Below are 24,338 nucleotides of genomic sequence, written 5' to 3' on the forward strand. Positions count from 1 at the left end.
TGGTGGTGGGGTCCATTTGGAAGTGGTGGAAATGACGAAGGATGATCCAATGTATCTGGAGGTTGGTGGGGTGGTAGATGAGGACCAGTGGGGTTCTGTCCTGGTGGTGATTGGAGGGGCAGGGTTCAAGGGCGGAGGTGCAGGAAGTGGAGGAGATACGGTGGAGAGCATCGTCAACCACGTCTGAGGGGAAATTGCGGTCTTTGAAGAAGGAGGCCATCTGGGTTGTTCGGTATTGGAATTGGTTCTCCTGGGAGCAGATGCGGCGGAGGCGAAGGCATTGGGAATATGAGATGGCGTTTTTACAGGGGGCAGGGTGGGAGGAGGTGTAATCTAGGTAGCTGTGGGAGTCAGGTAAAAAATGAGGTCTGCAGATGCTGGAGATCACAGTTGAAAATGTGTTGCTGGTTAAAGCACAGCAGGTTAGGCAGCATCCAAGGAATAGGAAATTCGACGTTTCGGGCATAAGCCCTTCATCAGGAATGAGAGAGAGTAGCCAAGCAGGCTAAGATAAAAGGTAGGGAGGAGGGACTTGGGGGAGGGGCGATGGAGATGTGATAGGTGGAAGGAGGTCAACGTGAGGGTGATAGGCCGGAGTGGGGTGGGGGCGGAGAGGTCAGGAAGAAGATTGCAGGTTAGGAGGGCGGTGCTGAGTTGAGGGAACCGACTGAGACAAGGTGGGGGGAGGGGAAATGAGGAAACTGGAGAAATCTTAGTTCATCCCTTGTGGTTGGAGGGTTCCCAGGCGGAAGATGAGGCGCTCCTCCTCCAGCCGTCGTGTTGTTATGTTCTGCCGGTGGAGGAGTCCAAGGACCTGCATGTCCTCGGTGGAGTGGGAGGGAGAGTTAAAGTATCAACACTTTAACTCTCCCTCCCACTCCACCGAGGACATGCAGGTCCTTGGACTCCTCCACCGGCAGAACATAACAACACGACGGCTGGAGGAGGAGCGCCTCATCTTCCGCCTGGGAACCCTCCAACCACAAGGGATGAACTCAGATTTCTCCAGTTTCCTCATTTCCCCTCCCCCCACCTTGTCTCAGTCGGTTCCCTCAACTCAGCACCGCCCTCCTAACCTGCAATCTTCTTCCTGACCTCTCCGCCCCCACCCCACTCCGGCCTATCACCCTCACCTTGACCTCCTTCCACCTATCACATCTCCATCGCCCCCTCCCCCAAGTCCCTCCTCCCTACCTTTTATCTTAGCCTGCTTGGCACACTCTCCTCATTCCTGATGAAGGGCTTATGCCCGAAACGTCGAATTTCCTATAGCTGTGGGAGTCAGTTGGTTTATAGTATACGTCCATGTTGAGTCGGTCGTCCGAGATAGAGATGGAGAGGTCTAGGAAGGGGAGGGAGGAGTCTGAGACGGTCCAGGTGAATTTGAGGTTGGGATGGAAGGTGTTAGTAAAGTTGATGAACTGTTCAACCTCCTCGTGGGAGCACGAGGCAGCACCAATAAAGTCATCGATGTAGCGGAGGAAAAGGTGGGGGCTGGTGCCAGTGTAGCTGCGGAAGATGGACTGTTCTACATATCCTACGAAGAGGCAGGCATAGCTGGGGCCCATGCGGGTGCCCATGGCTACTCCTTTAGTTTGGAGGAAGTGGGAGGATTGGAAGGAGAAGTTGTTAAGAGTGAGGACCAGTTCAGTCAGTCAAAGGAGAGTCAGTGGAAGGGTACTGGTTGGTGCGGCGGGAAAGGAAGATGTGGAGGGCCTTCTTGACCTGCAATCTTCTTCCCGACCTCTCCGCCCCCACCCCCTCTCCGGCGTATCACCCTCACCTTAACCTCCTTCTACCTATCACATTCCCAACGCCCCTCCCCCAAGTCCCTCCTCCCTACCTTTTACCTTAGCCTGCTTGGCACACCCTCCTCATTCCTGAAGAACGGCTTATGCCCAAAACGTCGAATCTCCTGCTCCTTGGATGCTGCCTGACCTGCTGCGCTTTTCCAGCAACACATTTTCAGCTCTGATCCCCAGCATCTGCAGTCCTCACTTTCTCCTAAGTGACAGAGAACTACTCAAATTCTACTATTTAAAGAAGAAAAAAACAATTTTATTTTTTGACTCCAAAAATGAATATTAAACAACAACGATTTACAACTCTAAGCCTCCTTTCTCTTAAAGATTTGTTATCTACCTTCCATTCTATAACAATATACTGATCCAATAAAGCCCTTATTAAATTTACAGCAACTCAATTTTTAAAAACTAGACAGCGGCTGTCATCTCCGGTATCAATCTTCCTGTTTGCCTGTTTGTAGATCTCCCTGGGTCATATTCGGTCTTCTGCTGCAAAGATGTGTCGTATGAAGAAATGGTACTTTTTAGAGAGTTCTTTGACTAGCAGTCTTTCAATGGCAGAAGGTGCTGTTTCTCTGGCTGACTGTCCAAAATGCCGGCTTTTTATACCCCAAACATCGGATCGTCTCATTGGTTTAATGTACTAGTAACTATAGGCCAGTGAGTCTGACTTCAGTGGTGGGCAAAGTCTTAGAGAGAATGGTAAGGGATAAGATTTATGAACATCTGGGTAGGAATAACGTGATCAGGGATAGCCAGCATGGTTTTGTGAAGGGCAGGTCGTGCCTCACAAACCTTATTGAGTTCTTTGAGAAGGTGACTATGGAAGTGGATGAGGGTAAAGCAGTAGATGTTGTGTATATGGATTTTAGTAAGGCGTTCGATAAGGTTCCCCATGGTAGGCTAATGCTAAAACTTCGGAGGTATGGCATTGAGGATACATTAGAGGTTTGGATTAGGAATTGGCTGGCTGGAAGGAGACAGAGGGTAGTAGTTGATGGATTATGTTCATCTTGGAGCGCAGTTACTAGCGGTGTACCACAAGGATCTGTTTTGGGACCATTGCTTTTTGTTATCTTTATAAATGATCTAGAGGAAGGACTTGAAAGCTGGGTAAGCAAGTTTGCGGATGACACAAAAGTCGGTGGAGTTGTGGATAGTGAGGAAGGAAGTGGTAGGTTACAGCGGGATATAGATAAGTTGCAGAGCTGGGCGGAAATGTGGCAAATGGAATTCAATGTAGCTAAGTGCGAAGTCGTTCACTTTGGTAGGAATAACAAGATGATGGATTACTGGGCTAATGGTAGGCTACTTGGTAGTGTGGATGAGCAGAGGGATCTTGGTGTCTATGTACACAGATCTCTGAAAGTTGCCACCCAGGTAAATAGTGCTGTGAGGAAGGCATATGGTGTACTGGGCTTTATTGGCAGAGGAATTGAGTTCCGGTGTCCTGAGGTCATGTTGCAGTTGTATAAGACTCTGGTGAGGCCTCATCTGGAGTATTGTGTGCAGTTTTGGTCGCCATACTATAGGAAGGATGTGGAAGCTTTAGAACGAGTGCAGAGGAGGTTTACCAGGATGTTGCCTGGAATGGTAGGAAAATCTTATGAGGAAAGGCTGAGGCACTTGGGGCTGTTCTCATTGGAGAAGAGAAGGTTTAGGGGAGATCTGATAGAAGTGTATAAGATGATTAGGGGTTTAGATAGGGTAGATACTAAGAACCTTTTACCGCTAATGGAGTCAGGTGTTACTAGGGGACATAGCTTTAAATTAAGGGGTGGTAGGTATAGGACAGATGTTAGGGGTAGATTCTTCACACAGCGGGTTGTGAGTTCATGGAATGCCCTGCCCATATCAGTGGTGAACTCTCCTTCTTTATGTTCATTTAAGCGGGCATTGGATAGGCATTTGGAAGTTATTGGGCTAGTATAGGTTAGGTAGGACTCGGTCGGCGCAACATCGAGGGCCGAAGGGCCTGTACTGCGCTGTATCCTTCTATGTTCTATGTTCTATGTTCTATGTTATCAAAACAGTAAAATTCAAATTTGATTGGTTTTTAGTTTATTGGGGCATAGTTTAAACTGATTGGCTAAATTCAAATTGCAACAAGGTATCTAGATTACAGTCAAAATGTTACATCTTCAAATTGCCCAAGACACTTTGTGCCTACTAGTCAGTCACATGATAGGTGCTTGCCAGCTTTTCAGCTTTCACTCTCTCTTAAAAGTACAGTACATGCCTTCAACTTCATAACAGATGAAAGTGATACGTTCTAGAGTTCCGTACTATTGTTAGGGCCCATAGCCTTTGTTGTATCCAGTGCTTCCAACTGTTTCATGCTAACAGATGGCAATTGATTAGATTACTTACAGTGTGGAAACAGGCCCTTTGGCCCAACAAGTCCACACCGACCTGCAACCCACCCAGACCCATTCCCTTACATTTTACCCCTTCACCTAACACTATGGGCAATTTAGCATGGCCAATTCACCTAAACTGCACATCTTTGGACTGTGGGAGGAAACCGGAGCAAACCCACACAGACACAGGGAGAATGTGCAAACTCCACACAGACAGTCACCTGAGGTGGGAATTGAACCCGGGCCTCTGGCGTTGTGAGACAGCAGTGCTAACCACTGTGCCATCGTCCCGCCCATTGAATTGGCTGGAGACCACACCTGCAATGCTGGGGGACTTTGGTGGAAATTGAGATGGATTATCCTTTTGGCACATTTGGCTGAAGATTGCTGTAAAAGCTTCAGCATTATATTTTGTACTCTTGTGCTAAACCCGCCCCCTCCCCCACCATTGAAGATGGAAATGTTTGTAGATTTCCTGTTCCAGTTGAATTCTCCACCACCATTCATCACTAAATATTGCATGATTGCAGAGCTTAGATCTGATTGGTTATGCACTATAGAAATTCGCCAAAGATCCTTAGATAGCACCTTCCAAACTCACAGCTACTTCCATCTAGTAGGGTAAAGGCAGCAGATACGTAGAAACACCACCTGCAAGTTCCCCTAAAAGCCACTCACCATCCTGACTTAGAAATATAGCAGTGTTCTTTCACTGGCAGTGGGTCAAAATCCTGGATTTCCCTCTCCAGCGGCATTGTGGGTCAACCGATAGCATGTGGACTGCAGCAGTTCAAGAAGACAGCTCACCACCACCTTCTGAAATGCAACTAGCTATAAAACACTGACCAACCAGTGATGCCTACCGCCCATGATTAAATATTTTTTAAAATTCTGAAACTTATCCCATTTAGAAAATATTCCATGCCTTTATTCTTCCTACCAACGTGCTTAACATGACATTTTTCAATGTTATATTCCATGTGCCATTTCTCTGCCTACTCTCCCACCTGGCTAGGCCCTCTGAATACTATGTATCTGTCCACATATCTTTGTGTCATCTGCAAATGTAGCATCAATACCTCAGTTACTTCAGCCAGATCATTAATGTATAACATGAATCGTTGTTGAAATGCCTGTACCTGTGCTGTACTGTTCTATGTTTTCTCAGCAGTGCCATTGCAGAGCACATTGCTGTGGGTATTTGAAATCTCTCACCCAAAGTACATTCTGCGCCTCTGCCACTTCATGGCTTCATTCCAAGTATTGTTTAACATGGAGGACTACCGATTTATCAGCTGGGGAAAAGCGGTTTATGGTCATCAGCAGGAGGTTTCCGTGCCTATGTTCGCCTGTGACATCATGGGATTTCGTGGAGTCTGCAGTTAATGTTGAGGACTCACAGGTCAACTCCCTCACAACTGTATAGCACTGTGCCGCCACCTCTGCTGGGCTGACTTGTCAGATGGATAGGACAACTTTATAGCTAGTTGCATGGTGCTGTCTGAAACATTGTGTGCTGTGATTCTCTGAGTATGTCTGTATCAGGCTAATGTTTGATTGGTCTGTGAAACAGTCTCTCAGTTTGGTAGTAGCTCCCTGATGTAAGTGATGAGGACTTGTCAAGGGTCACAGAGGTCACCAGCATGGAAAAGGACCCTTTGGTCCAACATGCCTATGCTGTCCAGTTTTCACAATTTAAACTAGTCCCATTTGTCTGCACTCGGCCTACATCTCTCCACACCTATCCCATCCATATACCTGTCTAAATGTTTCTTAAATGATGAAATTGTACATCAGTCTTACATCAGTGGTGGGCAACTTATTGGAGAGGATTCTGAGAAACAGGATTTTTGATCATTTGGAAAAGCTGAAAATGTGTTGCTGGTCAAAGCACAGCAGGCCAGGCAGCATCTCAGGAATAGAGAATTCGACGTATCGAGCATAAGCCCTTCATCAGGAATGAGAGAGTAGCCAAGCAGGCTAAGATAAAAGGTAGGGAGGAGGGACTTTTGGAAAAGCATAGTTTGATTAGAGACAGTCAGCATGGCTTTGTGAAGGGCAGGTCATGCCTCACAAAGTTACTGAATCTTTTGAGGATGCGACAAAACACTGATGAAGGTAGAGCAGTGGATGTGGTGTATATGGATTTTAGCAAGGTGTTTGGTAAGGTTCCCCATGGTAGGCTCATTCAGAAAGTAAGGAGGCATGGGATACAAGGAAATTTGGGTGTCTCAATACAGAATTGACTGGCCCATAGAAGACAGAGGGTAGTGGTAAATGGAAAGTGTTCAGCATGGATCTCGGTGTCCTGTGGTGTTCTGCAGGGATCTGTTCTGTGACCTCTGCTCTTTGTGTTTTTTATAAATAACTTGGATGCGGAAGTGGAAGAGTGGGTTAGTAATTTTGCCGATGACATGAAGATTGGTGGAGTTGTGGATAGTGTGGAGGGCTGTTGTATGTTGCAATGGGACATTGACAGGACGCATAGCTCCGCCTTCTTGACCTGTCCTATTTGTCCATCTTCCTTCCCATCTACCCATTTGACACTCCTCCCCGACCTATCACTTCCACCCCCACATTCATCGATCTATCGCATGCTCAGCTACCTTCCCCCCAGCCCCACTCCCACCCCCACTCCTCGCTTATTTATCTCTCAGCCCCCTTGGCCCACAAGCCTCATTCCTGATGAAGGGCAATTGGATTCTCCTGCTCCTCGGATGCTGCCTGACTGGCTATGTTTTCCCAGCACTGCGCTTGCGACTCTGATCTCCAGCATCTGCAGTCCTCACTTTCTTCCAGGATGCAGAGCTAGGCTGAGAAGTGACAGATGGGCTTCAACCTGGGCAAGTGTGAAGTAATTCACTTTGGAAGGTGGAATTTGAATGCAGATTACAGGTTTCAAGGCTCAATCCTTGGCATGTAGAAGAAGAGATGGATCTTGGGGTCCACATCCATAAATCCCTCAAAATTGCTACCCAAATTGGTAGTGTTAAGAAGGTGTATGGTGTGTTGGCTTTTATTAGCAGGGGGATTGAGTTTAAAAGCTGTGAGGTTATGCTGCAGCTCTGTAAAGCCACACTTGGAATATTGTTTTCAGTTTTGGTTGCCTCATTTTAGGAAGGATGTGTGAGCATGCAGAGATTTACCAGGATAATGCTTGGACTGGAGAGCTTGTCTTATACAGAGAGGTTGAGGGAGCTAGGGCTTTTCTCATTGGAATGAGAAAGGATGAGAGGTGACTTGATAGAGGTGTACAAGATTAGATTCCCTACAGTGTGGACACATGCCCTTCGGTCCAACAAGTCCATATTGACCCTCCAAAGAGTAACCCATCCTAGACCCATTTTCATCTGACTCATGCACTTATCTATATAGGCAATTTAGCATGGCCAGTTCACCTGACTTGCACATCTTTGTGACTGTGGGAGGAAACTGAAGTACTCAGAGGAGATCCACACAGGCATGGGGAGAATGTACAAACCCCACACAGACAGTCGCCAAGGTTGGAATTGAACCCAAGTCCCTGGTGTTGTGAGGTAACAGTGCTAACCACTGAGCCACCATGCTGCCTGGATGATGAGAGGCAGAGATAGAGTGGATAGCCAGAGACTTTTTCCCAGAGCAAACATGGCTATCATGAGGGGGCACAATTTTAAGGCGATTGGAGGAAAGTTTAGGAGAGATGTCAGAGATAGATTCTTTCCACAGAGATTGGAGGGTGCATGGAAGTGTACCACTGACAATAGTGGTAGTAGAGTCAGATATATTAAGGACATTTAAGCAACTCTTGAATAGGCATAATAATGATAGTAAAATGAAGTGTATATAGGTTAGTTTGCTCTTAGAGTAGGATAAAAGATTGGCACAACATTGAGGGCTAAAGGCCTATACTATGTTATACTGTTCTGTGTTTTAACACGACCTCTTGCAGCCAATTCCAGACACACATCACTCTGAGTTGGAAAAATTGCCCCATTTGTGTACCTCCCTCTTGCCTTAAACGCATGCCCTCTAGTTTTAGACTCCCCGACCATGGGGAAAAGCTGTTGCTAACTACCTTACTTGCCTCTCATGATTTTATATACCTCAGAAGGTCACCCCTCAGTCTACTACGCTCCAGGGACAAATGTCCCAATCTATCCAACCACCACTTTTAACTCAACCTAAGTCAGGCAGCATCCTAGTAAATGTTTCCTGCACTCTTCATAGAACATATCACAGTACAGTACCGAACAGGCCCTTCAGCCCACGATGTTGTGCTGACCACTGATCCTCATGTATGCACCCTCAAATTTCTGTGACCATATGCATGTCCAGCAGTCTCTTAAATGTCCCCAATGACCCTGCCTCCACAACTGCTGCTGGCAACGCATTCCATGCTCTCACAACTCTGTGTGTAAAGAACCCGCCTCTGACATCCCCTCTATACTTTCCTCCAACAGCTTAAAACTATGACCCCTCGTGTTAGTCATTTCTGCTCTGGGAAATAGTCTCTGGCTATCGACTCTATCTATGCCTCTCATTATCTTGTATACCTCAATTAGGTCCCCTCTCCTCCTCCTTTTCTCCAATGATAAAAGTCCTAGCTCAGTCAACCTCTCTTCATAAGATAAGCCCTCCAGTCCAGGCAGCATCCTGGTAAACCTCCTCTGAACCCTCTCCAAAGCATCCACATCTTTCCTATAATAGGGCGACCAGAACTGGACGCAGTATTCCAAGTGCGGTTGAACTAAAGTTTTATAGAGCTGCGACAAAATCTCACAACTCTTAAACTCAATCCCCATGTTAATGAAAGCCAAAACATCGTATGCTTTCTTAACAACCTTGTCCACTTGGGTGGCCATTTTAAGGGATCTATGTACCTGCACACCAAGATCCCTCTGTTCCTCCACACTGCCAAGAATCCTATCCTTAATCCTGTACTCAGCTTTCAAATTCGACCTTCCAAAGTGCATCACCTAGCATTTATCCAGGTTGAACTCCATCTGCCACCTCTCAGCCCATCTCTGCATCCTGTCAATGTCCCGCTGCAGCCTACAACAGCCCTCTATACTGTCAACGACACCTCCAACCTTTGTGTCATCTGCAAACTTGCTGGCCCATCCTTCAATCCCCTCATCCAAGTCATTAATAAAAATTACAAACAATAGAGGCCCAAGAACAGAGCCCTGTGGAACACCACTTACCACTGACTTCCAGGCAGAATATTTTCCTTCTACTACCACTCGCTGTCTTCTGTTGGCCAGCCAATTCTGTATCCAGACAGCTAAGTTCCCCTGAATCCCATTCCTCCTGACCTTCTGAATGAGCCTACCATGGGGAACCTTATCAAATGCCTTGCTGAAATCCATATACACCACATCCACGGCTCGACCCTCATCAACTTTTCTAGTCACATCCTCAAAGAACTCGATAAGGTTTGTGAGGCATGACCTGCCCCTCACAAAGCCGTGTTGACTGCATTTAATCATTGTTTATAATATCTGTTCTGTTGCTGGGCGAGCAGAACTGCATACAGCACTCCATAGGCCTCACCTATGACCTCTACAGCTGTAACAAGACATCCCAACTGCTTTACTCAGTGGTCTGACTATTGAAAACAAGCATGTTGAAAGCCTTTTTATTGCCCCTGTCCACCTGTGACTCAATTTTCAAGGAGCTTTGAATCTGCACTCCCAGCTGTCTTTGCTGGATAATACTCCCCAAGGCCCTACCATTGGCAGTGTAAGTCCTGTGCTGGTTTGCCTCACTAAAATGCAACAACTTGCATTTATCTAAATTAAACTCCATTTGCCATTCCTCAACCCACTGGCCCAGTCAATCAAGATGAGAGTGTGTTGCTGGAAAAGCACAGCAGGTCAACCAGCATCTAAGGAGCAGGAAAATCGATGTTTTGGGTCAGAGCCCTTCATCAGGAATGAAGCTGGGAGCTCGAGGGCTGAGAGTGCAAAAGGTGGTTGGAGGTGGGGGTAAAGGTGATAGGTCGGAGAAGAGGGTGGAGCGGATAGGTGGGAAGGAGGATTGACAGGTGGGACAGGTCATGAGGGTGGTGCTGAACTGGAAGGTTGGAACTGGGGTGAGGTGGGGGAAGGGGAAATGAGGAAACTGGTGAAGTCCACATTGATGCTCTGGGGTTGAAGTGTTCCGAGGCAGAAAATGAGGCGTTCTTCCTCCAGGCGTCTGGTGGTGAGGGAGCGGTGGTGAAGGAGGCCCAGGACCTCCATGTCCTTGGCAGAGTGGGAGGGGGAATTGAAATGTTGGGCCACAGGGCGGTGTGGTTGATTGGTGCAGTTGTCCCGGAGATGTTCCCTAAAGCGCTCAGCTAGGAGGCTCCCAGTCTCCCCAATGTAGAGGAGACCGCATCGGGAGCAACGGATACAATAAATGATATTGGTGGATGTGCGGGTAAAACTTTGATGGATGTGGAAGGCTCCTTTAGGGCCTTGTATAGAGGTGAGGGAGGAGGTGTGGGAGCAGGTTTTTGCAATTCCTGTGGTGGCAGGGGAAAGTGCCAGGCTGGGAGGGTGGGTTGTAGGGGGGGCGTGGACCTGACCAGGTGGTCATGGAGGGAACGGTCTTTGCGGAAGGTAGAAAGGGATGGGGAGGGAAATATATCCCTGGCGGTGGGGTCTTTTTGGAGGTAGCAGAAATTTCGGCTGATGATGCGATTTATGCGGAGGTTGGTAGAGTGGAAGGTGAGGATCGGGGGGGTTCTGTCTTTGTTGTGGTTGGAGGGGTGGGGTCTGAGGGCGGAGGTGCGGGACGTGGATGAGATGCGTTAGAGGGCATCTTTAACCACGTGGGAAGGGAAATTTTGGTTTTTAAAGAAGGAGGCCATCTGGTGTGTTCTGTGGTGGAACTGGTCCTCCTGGGAGCAGATACGACGGAGGTGGAGGAATTGGGAATATGGGATAGCATTTTTGCAGGAGATAGGGTGGGACGAGGTGTAATCCAGGTAGCTGTGGGAGTCGGTGGGTTTGTAGAAAATGTCACTGTTGAGTAGGTCCTCGTGGATGGAGATGGAATGGTCTAGGAAAGGGAGGGAGGTGTCAGAGATGGTCCAGGTAAATTTAAGGTCGGGGTGGAATGTGTTGGTGAAGTTGATGAACTGTCCAACCTCCTTGTGGGAGCATGAGGTGGCGCTGATGCAGACATCAATGTAACAGAGGAAGAGGTGGGGAGTGGTGCCGGTGTAACTACGAAAGATGGACTGTTCTACGTAGCCGACAAAGAGACAGGCATAGCTGGGGCCCATACGTGTGCCCATGGCTACCCCTTTGGTCTGGAGGAAGTGGGAGGATTCAAAGGAGAAATTGTTGAGGGTGAGGACTGGTTCAGCCAAACGAATGAGAGTGTCGGTGGAAGGGTACTGTTGAGGATGTCTGGAGAGGAAAAAATGGAGGGCTTGGAGGCCCTGGTCATGGCGGATTGAGGTGTAGAGGGATTGGATGTTCATGGTGAAGATGAGGCATTGGGGGCTGGGGAAACGGAAGTCTTGGCGGAGGGTGAGGGCGTGGGTGGTGTCTTGAACATATGTGGGGAGTTCCTGGACTAGGGGGGATAGGACAGTATCGAGGTAGGTGAAGATGAGTTCGGTGGGGCAGAAGCAAGCTGAGACAATGGGTCGGCCAGGATGGTCAGGCTTGTGGATCTTGGCTAGTGTTTAAATAGTGAGAAACTTGTAAATGTTGATGTTGAGAGAGACTTGGATAAGTATAATTTAAGCAACATATAATTAGCATGCTGCTACATCAAGTAATCAGGAAGGAAATTATAATTTGGCCATTATTGCAAGCTTTGGACTACAAAAATAATATTAGAATTTTTCATGGCTTTGGTGAGACCACACCTGGGCAATAATGTGCAGTTATAGCCTCCTTATCTAAGGATGGATATACATGTACTTGCATGGAAACAGAGGAACAGGAGTAGGCCATTCAGTCCCTCAAACCTGCTCCACCATTCAATACGATCATGAGTAATCTGCAGCCTAATTCCATATGCTTGCCTTGGACCAATATCCCTTGATAGCCTTGCTAATAAAATATGTGTATCTTCGACTTAAATTTAATTAACATTGACCACCATTTGAGGAAGAGTTCCAAACTTCCACTATTTCTTTGTGTGTAGAAATGGTTCCTAACATCACTCAGTGGCCGGGTCCTTACTCTTAGACTTTCCACCTGGTTTGAGAATCTTCAACCAGGAAATAGTTTATCTTTATCTGCCTGGTCCTTCCGTGTTAAGATCCTTAAGACCCTGATTTGATCACCTCATAACCTTCTAAATCCTAAATCTAATTAGCGTGATATGTCCTTATCGGTATAATCCCTATAAAACCTGCACAGTACTTCTCCCTAAGGTGTGGTGCCCAGATCTGATCTCAGTACTTTATGTGAGGTCTAACTAGGGTTTTATATAACTTCAGAATAATGTTAGCATCCTTAAACTCCAGCCCTTTAGGTATAAAGGCCAGTATTCCACTAGAAATCTTCACTATTTTCTGTGTCTGTTCATTGCATATTAATGAGCTAAGCACCTCAACACCTAAATTTCATTGGACAATTTCACACTATTTTTTTGGGTATGAAGATGGTTATCCTCACACCTGCTTATATTAAAATCCATTTGTTGCAGTTTTGCCCATTCACCTACTCTATCAACATCCTGTTGTAATTTTATGTTGTGTCAACAATGATGCCCAATTTTGTATCACCAGCAAATTTGGATATTTAACTTTTCATGCTCTTATCCAAATTGTTAATGAATGATGTGAATAATTGAGGCCCCAACACAGATCCCTGCAGTGTGCCACTAATCATGTCCTGTAATTTGAGTACTTATCCATTACACCAACTTTGTTTCCTGCCACTCAACCACTTTCCTATCCATGTCAGTAATTTGCCTCGATTCTGTGGGATTCCACCTTAGCTAATGAGGTAAATATTCACGTAAATGTTAATTCTCGGGAAGAGGGTGTTGTCCTATGATGAGAAATTAGTAAAAGAGGCCTCTCCTTCCTTGAGTTATTGAGAATATGAGATGATCTTTAAGTTCAAAGGAGCCTGGAAGGACTGGATGATCAGAGGGTCTTTCTTCCCATTGTAAAACCTCAAATTTATAGAACAATCTCAGGATAAGAATCATTTAAAATTGAAATCAGAAATAATTTTTTCACTCATGATGTTGGGAATCTTTGGAATTCTCTACCTCAGAGCATTGTAGATACTCAGATATTGAGTGAATGGAAGACTGATTGGACTTGAGAATCAAGTCTAGGTAGAATTAAGTGATAAGAGTGCATGGAGGAGCAGATACAACACACTGAATAATCTATTCCTGCTCCTATTTCTCATATTCACTAAGAGTTATAACTAAACTAGACTTCAGTTATCAAACCATTTGCCAGTTCCATGTGAAGATCGTCATTCAATGATGAGAAATTATGTATTCAGTGTAATGTCCTTAAACTTGTAAGATGGTATCTTTCCAATTAAAAGCTGCGTTGGGTCCATGAGTCAGTGTCCTGATGGGGGGTTCAATCATTTGCCATTTCTTTGTTTCTTTGACTTCTTCACAGCAGCATAATCCAAGAGCAGGAATCTGCAACAAAACGGCAATCTAGTGTAATTGAGATGTACAACATGGAAACAGACCCTTTGGTCCAACTTGTCCATGCCAACCACATATCCTAAATTAATCTAGCCCCACTTGCCACCATTTGGCCTATATCCATTTAAACACTTCCTATTCATGTATCCATCCAGATGCCTTTTCAACGTTGTAATTGTACCAACCTAACCCTAACCCTAACCCTAACCCTAACCCTGATGAAAGACTTATGCCTGAAATGTCAACTCTCCTGCTCCTCGGATGCTGCCTGACCGGCTGTGCTTTTCCAGCGCCACACTCTTCAACTTTGATCTCCAGCATCTGCAGTCTTTAGTTTTTTCCAACTAGACCCCACCACCAAGAACATCTTCCGCTCCCCACCCCGTTCTGCCTTCCGCAAGGACCAGTCCCTCCAACAATCCTTAGTTTCTCCCCATCAACCACCCGCGAACCCTCAGGTACCTTCCCCTAATACTGGAAAGCTGCAAAACCTGCCAGTACACTTCCCTCCCCATTACCTCCGTCCAGGGCCCAACAGTCCTTCCAGATGAGATAGAGGTTCACCTGCCTCTCCTCCAACCTGGTTTACTGCATCAGGTGCTCCCGGTGTGGTCTTCTCTACATCAGGGAGACCAAATGGAAACTTAGGGAATAGTTCACCGGGCAACTCAGCCGGGTCTGCAGGGGCTGACCGGACCTTCCAGTCACCACCCATTTCAATTTCCACAACCACTTCCTTTCCAACATGACCATCCTTGGCCTCCTCCATTGCCAAAACAAACCACAGCGCAAATTGGCAGAACAACATTTTCTGCTAGGGCAGCCTACAGCCCAGAGGACTCAACATTGACTTCTCCAGCTTCAAATAACTTCCCTTCCCATCCCCTGACTCCCTTCCCAGCCCCTCCCCATCCCTTCCACTGCTCCCTGCCACCAACTGGATTCATTCCTCCCATTGATGAACCAGATCGTACCTTCTACCTGTCTTCACCTACCCCCACTTCACCACCCTACACCCACCACCCCTTTTATCTGCAACTCCCTCTACACCTCCCCCAGTCCTGAAGAAGGGTTACACCCGAAACGTCGACTTCTCCACCTCCTGATGCTGCCTGGCTTGCTGTGTTCTTCCAGACTCCTACCTGTCTATTTCAGATTACAGCACCTGCAGTTTTTTTTTGTCTAATTCCATGCATGCACTACCCTCTGCGTGAAAATATTCCCCCTTAGGTCCCTTTTTAGATCTTTTCCTTCTCACTGTAAACCCGTGCCCCTTAGTTTTAAATTCCCCTACCCTGTAGAAAAGACCTTGATCTTGCCTCACAGCACCAGGACCTGGGCTCGATTCCAGCCTCGGGTGACTGTGCGTGTGGAGTTTGCACATTCTCTCTGTGTTTGTGTGGGTTTCCTCTGGGTGTTCCAGTTTCTTCCCACAGTCCAAAGGTGTGCAGGTCAGGTGAATTAGCCATGATAAATTGCCCATAGTGTTAGATGCATTAGTCAGAGGAAAATGGGTCTGGGTGGGTTACTCTTTGGAGCGTTGGTGTGGACTTGTTGGGCCGAAGGGCCTGTTTCCACGCTGTAGGGAATCTAATCTAATCTAAAAAAATCGAATCTATTCACCCTATCCATGCCTGTCATGATTTTATAAACTTCCCTAAAAGGTCACCTCTCAGCCCCGATACTCTAGGGAAAACAGCCCAGTCTATTCAGCCTCTCCTCATTGATCAAAACCTCCAACCCTGGAACATTCTTATAAACCTTTACTGAACGCTTTTAAGTTTCACAACATCTTTTCGATAGCAGGGAGACCTGATCATACATGACATGCTGTTGAAAAAAACTTTACATTCAAAATCTAATCTAAACTGTAAGTAATCTAAACTAATCTAAACTAAAAATGCTATTAAATACTCGTGATAAATCATCTTTAAGTATCTCATTTAATATAAATGGAAGATCTTACCTCATTCGCACTCTTGCATATTATTCAAACTAAACCTGTTCCTATGACTTTCAGTCTTGTTTCAACATTTCATTTCAAAAACTCAACACTTCAACTCAACTGTACTGTTTTCTAATTTACTATAAGTTTACAAAGTAATTACAATTTAAAACTAAAAGATCATATAAAGACAGGGATAATGAATAACTCTGAAATGGGAATTAATTATATGTCTGCTTTCTGTCAGCTTGATATGCATTGCTAAGTTCTTCAGTTGTTTTAAGAAAAGCTTAACTTCATTGGGATATATTTTATTGTTCATCAGCCAAGTGCTGTCAGTGCCAGTGGAGAGTGCCATTGTACCTTGGTACAATCCTCCAGGCCTGGAGCTGGAAGGTGTGGAAGGTGGAATGGTGACAGGCAGGAACTGCCACCTTTTCAACCTTCCCCTAATCATGTTTTGGATGGGACTGTCTAATCTTAACCTTCTACCCGACTGCCAATGAAGAGCCTATTAATGTCTATTTCTGTGCCACTTGTCATGTGTAAGTATCTCAACTCCAGACAGGAAGTGAAATAGTTGGTCTACCCAACTGGTTAACCAGTGTGAGTAGGCTGTCAGTTTGTGGGGATCCATCACTCAGCATTAATATGTGCACAACTGGCAAACTGGACCTGGGGATGGGAGAGGGATGGTGTAATCACTGACAGCTCCTGCCCTTCTCCTTCTGGCATCACTGACCGTCTCTTTCCCCAGCTCCTTCCCAACTGCAGAAACACCCCCAAGTAACACTTAGCTTTCCTGTTGGTAATAATTCTAGAATGACAGGTGCTGTTTTTCAAGCAGTAAACACAGCTGCTGCTATGCCACTGTTGAATTCCTAAACTGTGGATTCTCTGATATTTGGCAGCACCTGGCAGGTAGGATTCCTGTTTGTGGTTCTGATTCTAACAGAAAGTCTACCAATAGCTGTCTGATTGCCAGAAGCACCAGAGGACCTTCACACCTTAGCAGGTGCAGGGTTCCTTCATAGAAATTCTCCCACTTTCAGACCAATCCAAAAATGGGAAGTTCTGGCCTTGCTTTTATTCAGAGTGTAGAGACTAAACTCAAAGTACAAATCCCAAGATAGACTCTTGGGAAAGATTTGGACATTAAAAAAGTGTTAAAGAAGGCATTCACAAACAGGATGTAATTTAATGGATGAATTTACTCATTTTGTGAAATTTATCAAGATTCAAAGGAAGCCGTAAGAGGCTTATGATAAATATAAAGTTCATTACTTACCAAAGAGGGGAGGAGAACTGAAATCGGAAATTTTAGTGGTCAAGATAGAGTATGAGAATAATTGGCAATATAAAAGGGCAATATTAAAATATTTTGTAAACATAAAATAATAAAAGGGCAGTCAAAGAGTAGGTAGAATAGATGAGAGACCAAAGAGGAAATCTTCTGGAAAAGTGGGCATGGTTAAGTTACAAAGTGAATGGTTTTTTTCACCTTACTAAATTGGAATTACTAAAAAGGGAGGTAATAAAGACATTGGATAGGATACAAACAGAGGAGATACTTAAAATTGAAAATGGAAAAGTGTCGTGGTGGAAACACAGGAATAGGAGGAGATCCTGATACCTCACCAGTCTGACCCCCAACTCAATCTCATCTTGTCCCAGATCTGTTAATGCTTTAGGTTCACAAAAATCATCACTTTTAGTTTCAAAATTAACAACTGATCAATTGTTGTTTACGAAGAGAGTTCCAAACCTGATCATCCTTCCTGTGCAGAAATATTGCCTAATCTCCAGGTTGTATCCCTGAGTCCTAGATTCTCATCAAAAATAGATTCTTTGTACCTGCCCCATCTGTTTGAACATATGAACCTTAGGGATAGGAGCAGGAGTAGGTTATCTGGCCCATTGAGACAGCTGTGCCATTCAATAAGATCATGGCTGATTTGTTCATGGGCTCACCTCCACTAACAGAACTTACTCACCATAACCCTAATTCCCTTACTGTTCAAACTTCTATCCATCTCTGCATTAAAATTATTTAATGAGACAGCCTTAACTGCTTCAGTGGGCAGGGAATTCCACAAATTCACAATCATTTGGGTGAAGAAGTTTCCCCTCAACTACAAAATCTGTTCCCTGTTATTTTGAGGCTATGCTCCCTAGTTCTAGTTTCACCTGCCAGTGGAAACAATCTTCTGCTTCTATCTGTTTCTTTAAGATTCTATATTATATATAGATTCTATTTTATATGTTTCTATAAGATACCCCCATCCTTCTAAATTCCAGTGAGTACAGTCCTAGTCTACTCAATCTCTCCTTGTAAGTCAACCCCCTCAACTCCAGAATTAACCTGGTGAACCTCCTCTGCACCTCCTCCAACGCCAATACATCCTTCTTCAAGTAAGGAGACCAAAACTGTACACAATACTCCAGATGTGGCCTCAGCAGCACCCGATATAGCTGCAGCATGATCTCCCTGTTCTTAAACTCCATCTCTCTAGCAATGAAGGACAATATTCCATTTGCTGCCTTAATTAACCACTGTAGATGCAAACCAGTTTTTTGTGATTCATGAACAAGGACACCCATGTTCCCTGCACAACAGCATGCTGCAATTTATCACCATTTATATAATAGTCAAAAGGTGTGGTGCTGGAAAAGCACAGCTAGTCAGGCAGCGTCCGAGGAGCAGGAGAGTCGATGTTTCGAGCATAAGCTCTTCATAATTACTGATAAAGAGCTTAAGTTCGAAATGTCAATTCTCCTGCTCCTTGGATGTTGCCTGCCCGGCTGTGCATTTCCAGCACCACACTTTTTGAATCTGATCTCCAGCATCTGCAGTCCTCTCTTTCTACCATTTCAATACTTGTCCATTTTGCTGTCATTCATAACCTGACATTTAACAGCATTGTACTCCATTTGCCATAACCGTGCCCACTCAATTAACCCATCTATATCCCTCTGCAGACTTTCCGTTTTGTCTGCACACTTTGCTCTTCCACTCATCTCAGTATCATCTGCAAACTTTGACATACTACATTTGGTCCCTGACTCTAAATCATCCATGTAAATTGCAGTCCCAACACTGATCCCTGAGGCACACCACTAGCCACTGATTGCCAACCAGAAAAACACCCATTTATCCCCACTTTTTGCTTTCTGTTAGTTAACCAACCTTCTATCCACACTAATACGTTAAGCATAACGCTGTGCATCTTTATCTTATGCAGCAGCCTTTTATGTGGCACCTTGTCAAATGCCTTCAGGAAATCCAGATACACCACCAGATACATCCAGTTCAATGTCCATAAGACCATATGACATAGGAGTGGGAGTAAGGCCATTCAGCCCATTGAGTCCATTCTGCCATTTAATCATGGCTGATGGGCATTTCAACTCCACTTACCTGCACTCTCCCTGTATTCCTTAATTCCTTGCGAAATCAAGAATTTATCAATCTCTGCCTTGAAGACATTTAGCGTCCCGGCCTCCACTGTGCTCCGTGGCAATGAATTCCACAGGCCCACCACTCTCTGACTGAAGAAATGTCTCCTTATTTCCGTTCTAAATTGACCCCCTCTAATTCTAAGGCTGTGCCCACGGGTCCTAGTCTCCTCGCCGAACGGAAACAACTTCACAGCGTCCACCCTTTCTAAGCCATGCATTACCTTGTAAGTCTCTATTAGATCATCCCTCAACCTTCTAAACTCTAATGAATATAATCCCAGGATCCTGAGCTGTCCATGATATGTTAGGCCTACCATTCCAGGGATATCCGTGTGAATCTCGACTAGACACGCTCCAGTGCCAGTATGTCCTTCTTGAGGTGTGGGGCCCAAAACTGGACACTGTATTCTAAATGGGGCCTAACCAGAGCTTAATAAAGTCTCAAAAGCACATCGCTGTTTTTACATTCCAACCCTCGTGAGATAAATGACAACATTACATTCGCTTTCTTAATCACAGACTCAACCTGCAAATTAACTTGTGGAGAATCCTGGACTAGAATCCCAGATCCCTTTGTACTTTGGCTTTATGAATTTTTTCACTGTTTAAGAGAGTAGTCATGCCTGTATTCTTTTTTCCGAAGTGCAAGACCTCGCATTTGCTCACATTGAATTTCATCAGCCGTTTCCTGGACCACTCTCCTAAACTGTCTAAATCTTTCTGCAGCCTCCCCACCTCCTCAGTACTACCTGCCTGCCCACCTAACTTCGTATCATCGGTGAGCTTCGCCAGAAGGCCCCCAGTCCCTTCATCCAGATCATTAATATATAAAACGAACAGCTGCAGCCCCAACACTGAACCCTTTGGGACATCGCTTGTCACTGGCTACCATTCCGAAAAAGAACCTTTTATCCCAACTCTCTGCCTTCTGTCAGACAGACAAAAGTGAGGACTTCCTGATGAAGGGCTTTTGCCTGAAACATCGATTTTCCTCCTCTTCGGATGCTGCCTGACCTGCTGTGCTTTTCCAGCACCACTCTAATCTAAACTTCTGTCAGACAGCCAATCCTAAATCCATGCCAGGAGCTCACCTCGAACACCATGGGCTCTCACTTTACTCAGCAGCCTCCCGTGAGGCACCTTATCAAAGGCCTTTTGGAACGCTAGATAGATAACATCCACTGGGTTTCCCTGGTCTAACCTACTTGTTATCTCTTCAAAGATTCTAACAGGTTTGTCAGGCATGACCTCCCTTTACTAAATCCATGCTGACTTGTTCTAATCCAACCCTGCACTTCTAAGAGTTTAGAAATCTCTTCGTTAACAATGAATTCAAGAATTTTACCATCAACCGAGGTTAAGCTAATCGGCCTCTAAATTTCCATCTTTTGTCTTGATTCTTTCTTGAACAAGGGGGTTACAACAGCGATTTTCCAATCACCTGGGACTTCCCCTGACTCCAGTGATTTTTGAAAGATTACAACCAACATGCCCGCTATTTCTTCAGCCACCTCCCTCAGAACTCTAGGATATAGCCAATCCAGGCCGGGAGATTTATCAATCTTTAGATCTTTTAGCTTTTCTTGCGCCTTTTCTCTTTTGTAATGGCTGCCATACTTAACTCTGCCCCCTGACTCTCCTAAATTGTTGGGATATTACTCCTATCTTCCATTGTGAAGACTGACAAAAAGTACTTATTAAGTTCTTCAGCCATTTCCTTATCTCCCAGCACTATCCTTCCTGCATCAGTTTGAAGTGGCCCAATGTCTACTTTTGCTTCTCATTTGTTTCTTATATTTTGAAAGAAACCTTTACTATCATTTCTAATATTACTGGCTGGCCTACCTTCATATTTGTTCCTCTCCTTCCTTATTTCTCCCTTTGTTATCCTCTGTTTCTTTTTTAGTCTTCCCAATCTCCTGGTTTCCCAGTGCTCTTGGCCACTTTATAGGCTCTCTCTTTATCTTTGATATATTTCCTGACTTCTTTTGTCAGCCATGGCTGTCTAATCACTGCCCGCATGGTGTGTTGCTTGCCCGGTGCCAGGGTGCAGGACATCTCTGACCGGCTTGAAAGGACAGTGAAGCAGGAGGGAGAGGATCCAGTTGTTGTGGTCCACGTTGGCATGAACAACATAGGCAAGGCTAGGAAGGGGGAAGGAGGACCTGTTTGGGGATTATCAAGCTCTAGGAAGGAAATTGAAGACCAGGTCCTTGAGGGTCATAATCTCCAAATTACTGCCCGAGTCACGTGCTAATTGGCATAGGGATAAGAAAACTGGGGAAGTAAACACAGCTGGCTCATCCTGCCCATGACCCTTTCCCTCATCTGTACAGGGAGCAAGAATCTCATACCTGTTGGACAAGGTCAAGGGTTGAGGCTCCTCCCCTCCTCAACTCAGGATCCCCCTACCTGCCTCACTTGCAGTCACACCCTGTTGTCCCTGGTCATTAACTGGGTTTGAATTACTTAGTCTGCCAGGTGTGATGCCTCCTGAAACAAGGCGACTAGGTTAATCCCCTCCCACCCAGATGTGCCGCAGTGTTTGAAGCTCAGGTTCCAGATCATCAATTTTGATCCGAAGTTCTTCCAGCAACCAACACTTGCTGTAGATGTGGTCACTGCCATTCACAATGGGATCAGCCAGCTCCCACATCATACAGCCACACTACATCACCTGTCCAGCCATCTCTAATTATTTAATTAATTTATACAAATTTATGAGTTAAATAATTTCTAGTACTTCTCTATGGTCTTATTCAACTAACCAACTAACAGTAAAATTTTAATCAATCACATGATACACAAGAAATATCAATTGACATGTGTAGTGTCTCGGGATTCAGCCACTATCCACCATGTTCACAATGTCCTCAAAGAATTCCAGTAAATGAGTTAAGTATGATCTGCTTTGCATGAGCCCCACATGTTGAATTTGTTTGATGGGACAATTTCTATACAGATGGCTTGCTATTTCTTCCTTGATTATAGATTCAAGCATTTTCTCCATGACCGAAGTTCAGCTACAGGCACCCACCTTCCTTTGTTAAACAGTAGTGTCACATTTGCTATTTTTCAAACTGCCAGAACCGCCCCAGAGTTCAGAATATTTTGGTAAATTACCACGAGAGTGTTTGCTATTTTCCCCGCCATCTCTTTTAGTTCCCTGGGATGCATTCCATCAGGGCCTGGAGACTTACCTACCTTTAGCCCCATTAGATGACCCACCACTACCTCTTTAGTGATAATGATCATTTCTAAGTCCTCACCTGCTATTGCCTCCTTGTCATCAATTATTGACATGTTGTTTATGTCTTCCACTCTGAGGACTGACACAAAATACCCGTTCAACACCTTGGCTATTTCTTAATTTGTCGTTATTAAATCCTCCTGCTCATCCTCTAAAGCACCAATGTTTACCTTAGCCACACTTTGTCATTTTATATATTTATAGAAATGTTTGCTGTCTGTTTTTATATTCTGACCTAGTTTACTCTCACAATCCAATTTATCTTTGTGCCTTAATTCGTACCTTTCTGTTCACCTTTAAAGATCTCCCAATACCCTTGTTTCCCCTAATCTTTGCCACTTCATATGCATTAGCTTTCAATTTGATCCCCTCCTTTACTAACTTAGTTATCAATGGCCAATTATTTGTTTTCCTACAGTCCTTCCTTTTCACTGGGATATACTTTTGCTGAGCATTGTGAAAAATCATTTTGGAAATCCTCCATTGTTCCACAATTGTCCCACCAAAGAGTCTTTACTCTCAGTGTCCCTTCAGCAAATCCCCCTGCACACCCCCATCCCATTGTAGATTCCTTTGTTTAAGAACAAGACACTGGAATTAGATTTTATCTTCTCACCCTCCATCTGTATTTTAAGTTCTGCCGTACTGCCATTGCTCCTTCTGACAGGATCCCTAATGATAAGATCATTGATTATTGCCATCTCATTACGCAGGACCAGATCTAGGATAGCTTCCTTCCCCGTGAGTTCCATTATTTACAGTTGGAGGAAACTATCGCGGAAACATTCGACAAACTCCTCCTTCAAAGCTGACTTGATCAATTTGGTTTGACCAATCAATATGTGGATTGAAATCCTCCATCATAATTACCATATCACTTTTACAAGCATTAATTATTTCTTGTTTATTGCCCATCCCACCATCATGTTATTTGATGGCCTATAGATTTTTCTCCTTACTAATTCTAATTTCCACCTGCATTGATTCAACTTTTTTCTCCATAGAACTTATGTCATTTCTCACTAACACCCTGAAGCCATCCTTAAATATCAGAGCTATACCGCCTCACTTTCCCTCCTGAATAGGCTGATACCCCGGGATACATAACTACCCAGTTGTAACCATCCCGCAGCTGTGAATCTGTAATGGCCACTAAATCATATCCATTGGCAATGATTTGTGCAATCAACTCATTTACTTTGTTTCGAATGCTGCAAACCCTAATGCCAATTTTTATACCTTCTTTTTGACTCTTAATATCTCCACCAGAAGAAACTGTTTTCAAACATTCTCACTTTTTCTGTTGTTATTGTTGGCATTTATTTTGAGTGGACTTGAATATAAAAGCTGGGATGTCCTGAGGCATTCTCAGGCTCTGGTCAGACCACGTTTGGAGTATTGTGCTCAGTTCTGGGCCCCATATCTCAGGAAGGATGGACTGGCCCTGGAGCAGGTCCAGAGGAGATCCACAAGAATGGTCCCAGGAACGAAAAGCTTAACATATGAGGAATGTTTGAGGACTCTAGGTCTATATTTGATGGAGTTTAGAAGGATGGGGGTGGGGGTGGGGGGGCGGTGGGGACCTCATTGAAACATACAGAATACTGAACGGCCTGTACAGAAAGGATGTTGGGAAGATGTTTCCATTGGTAGCAGAGACTGGGACCTGTGGGCAGCCTTCAAATAGTGGGAAGACCTTTTAAAATGGAATTAAGGAGAAACATTTTCAGGCAGAGTGGAGCAGATGTGATGGACTGAGTGGCCTAATTTATGCTCCTATGTTTTATTGTCTTACCTGCTTTCCACCCATCCTAGTGCCCCACTGCTCAGCTGCTTCTTGCGTTTTATTTACTACCTTGATTTTCTTTTTCCTTAAGCCCTCACCCACTCCAGCGAACTCAGAGCCT

At 44.9% G+C, this 24,338-nt stretch overlaps 1 protein-coding gene across 1 annotated transcript in view; it reads right to left on the reverse strand.

Moving 5' to 3' along the window:
- Positions 1-13,630: 13,630 nt before the first annotated feature.
- Positions 13,631-24,338, reverse strand: part of LOC132820642 (ubiquitin-associated and SH3 domain-containing protein A-like) — a 113,281-nt gene continuing 102,573 nt past the window's right edge. Inside the window, exon 15 of the mRNA XM_060832844.1 lies at positions 13,631-13,768. Coding sequence (XP_060688827.1) covers positions 13,631-13,768 — 138 coding nt within the window. The remainder of the gene's footprint in view (positions 13,769-24,338) is intronic.

Source organism: Hemiscyllium ocellatum, chromosome 12, assembly GCF_020745735.1.
Source record: "Hemiscyllium ocellatum isolate sHemOce1 chromosome 12, sHemOce1.pat.X.cur, whole genome shotgun sequence".
In the NCBI taxonomy this organism is placed as follows: Eukaryota; Metazoa; Chordata; class Chondrichthyes; order Orectolobiformes; family Hemiscylliidae; genus Hemiscyllium; species Hemiscyllium ocellatum.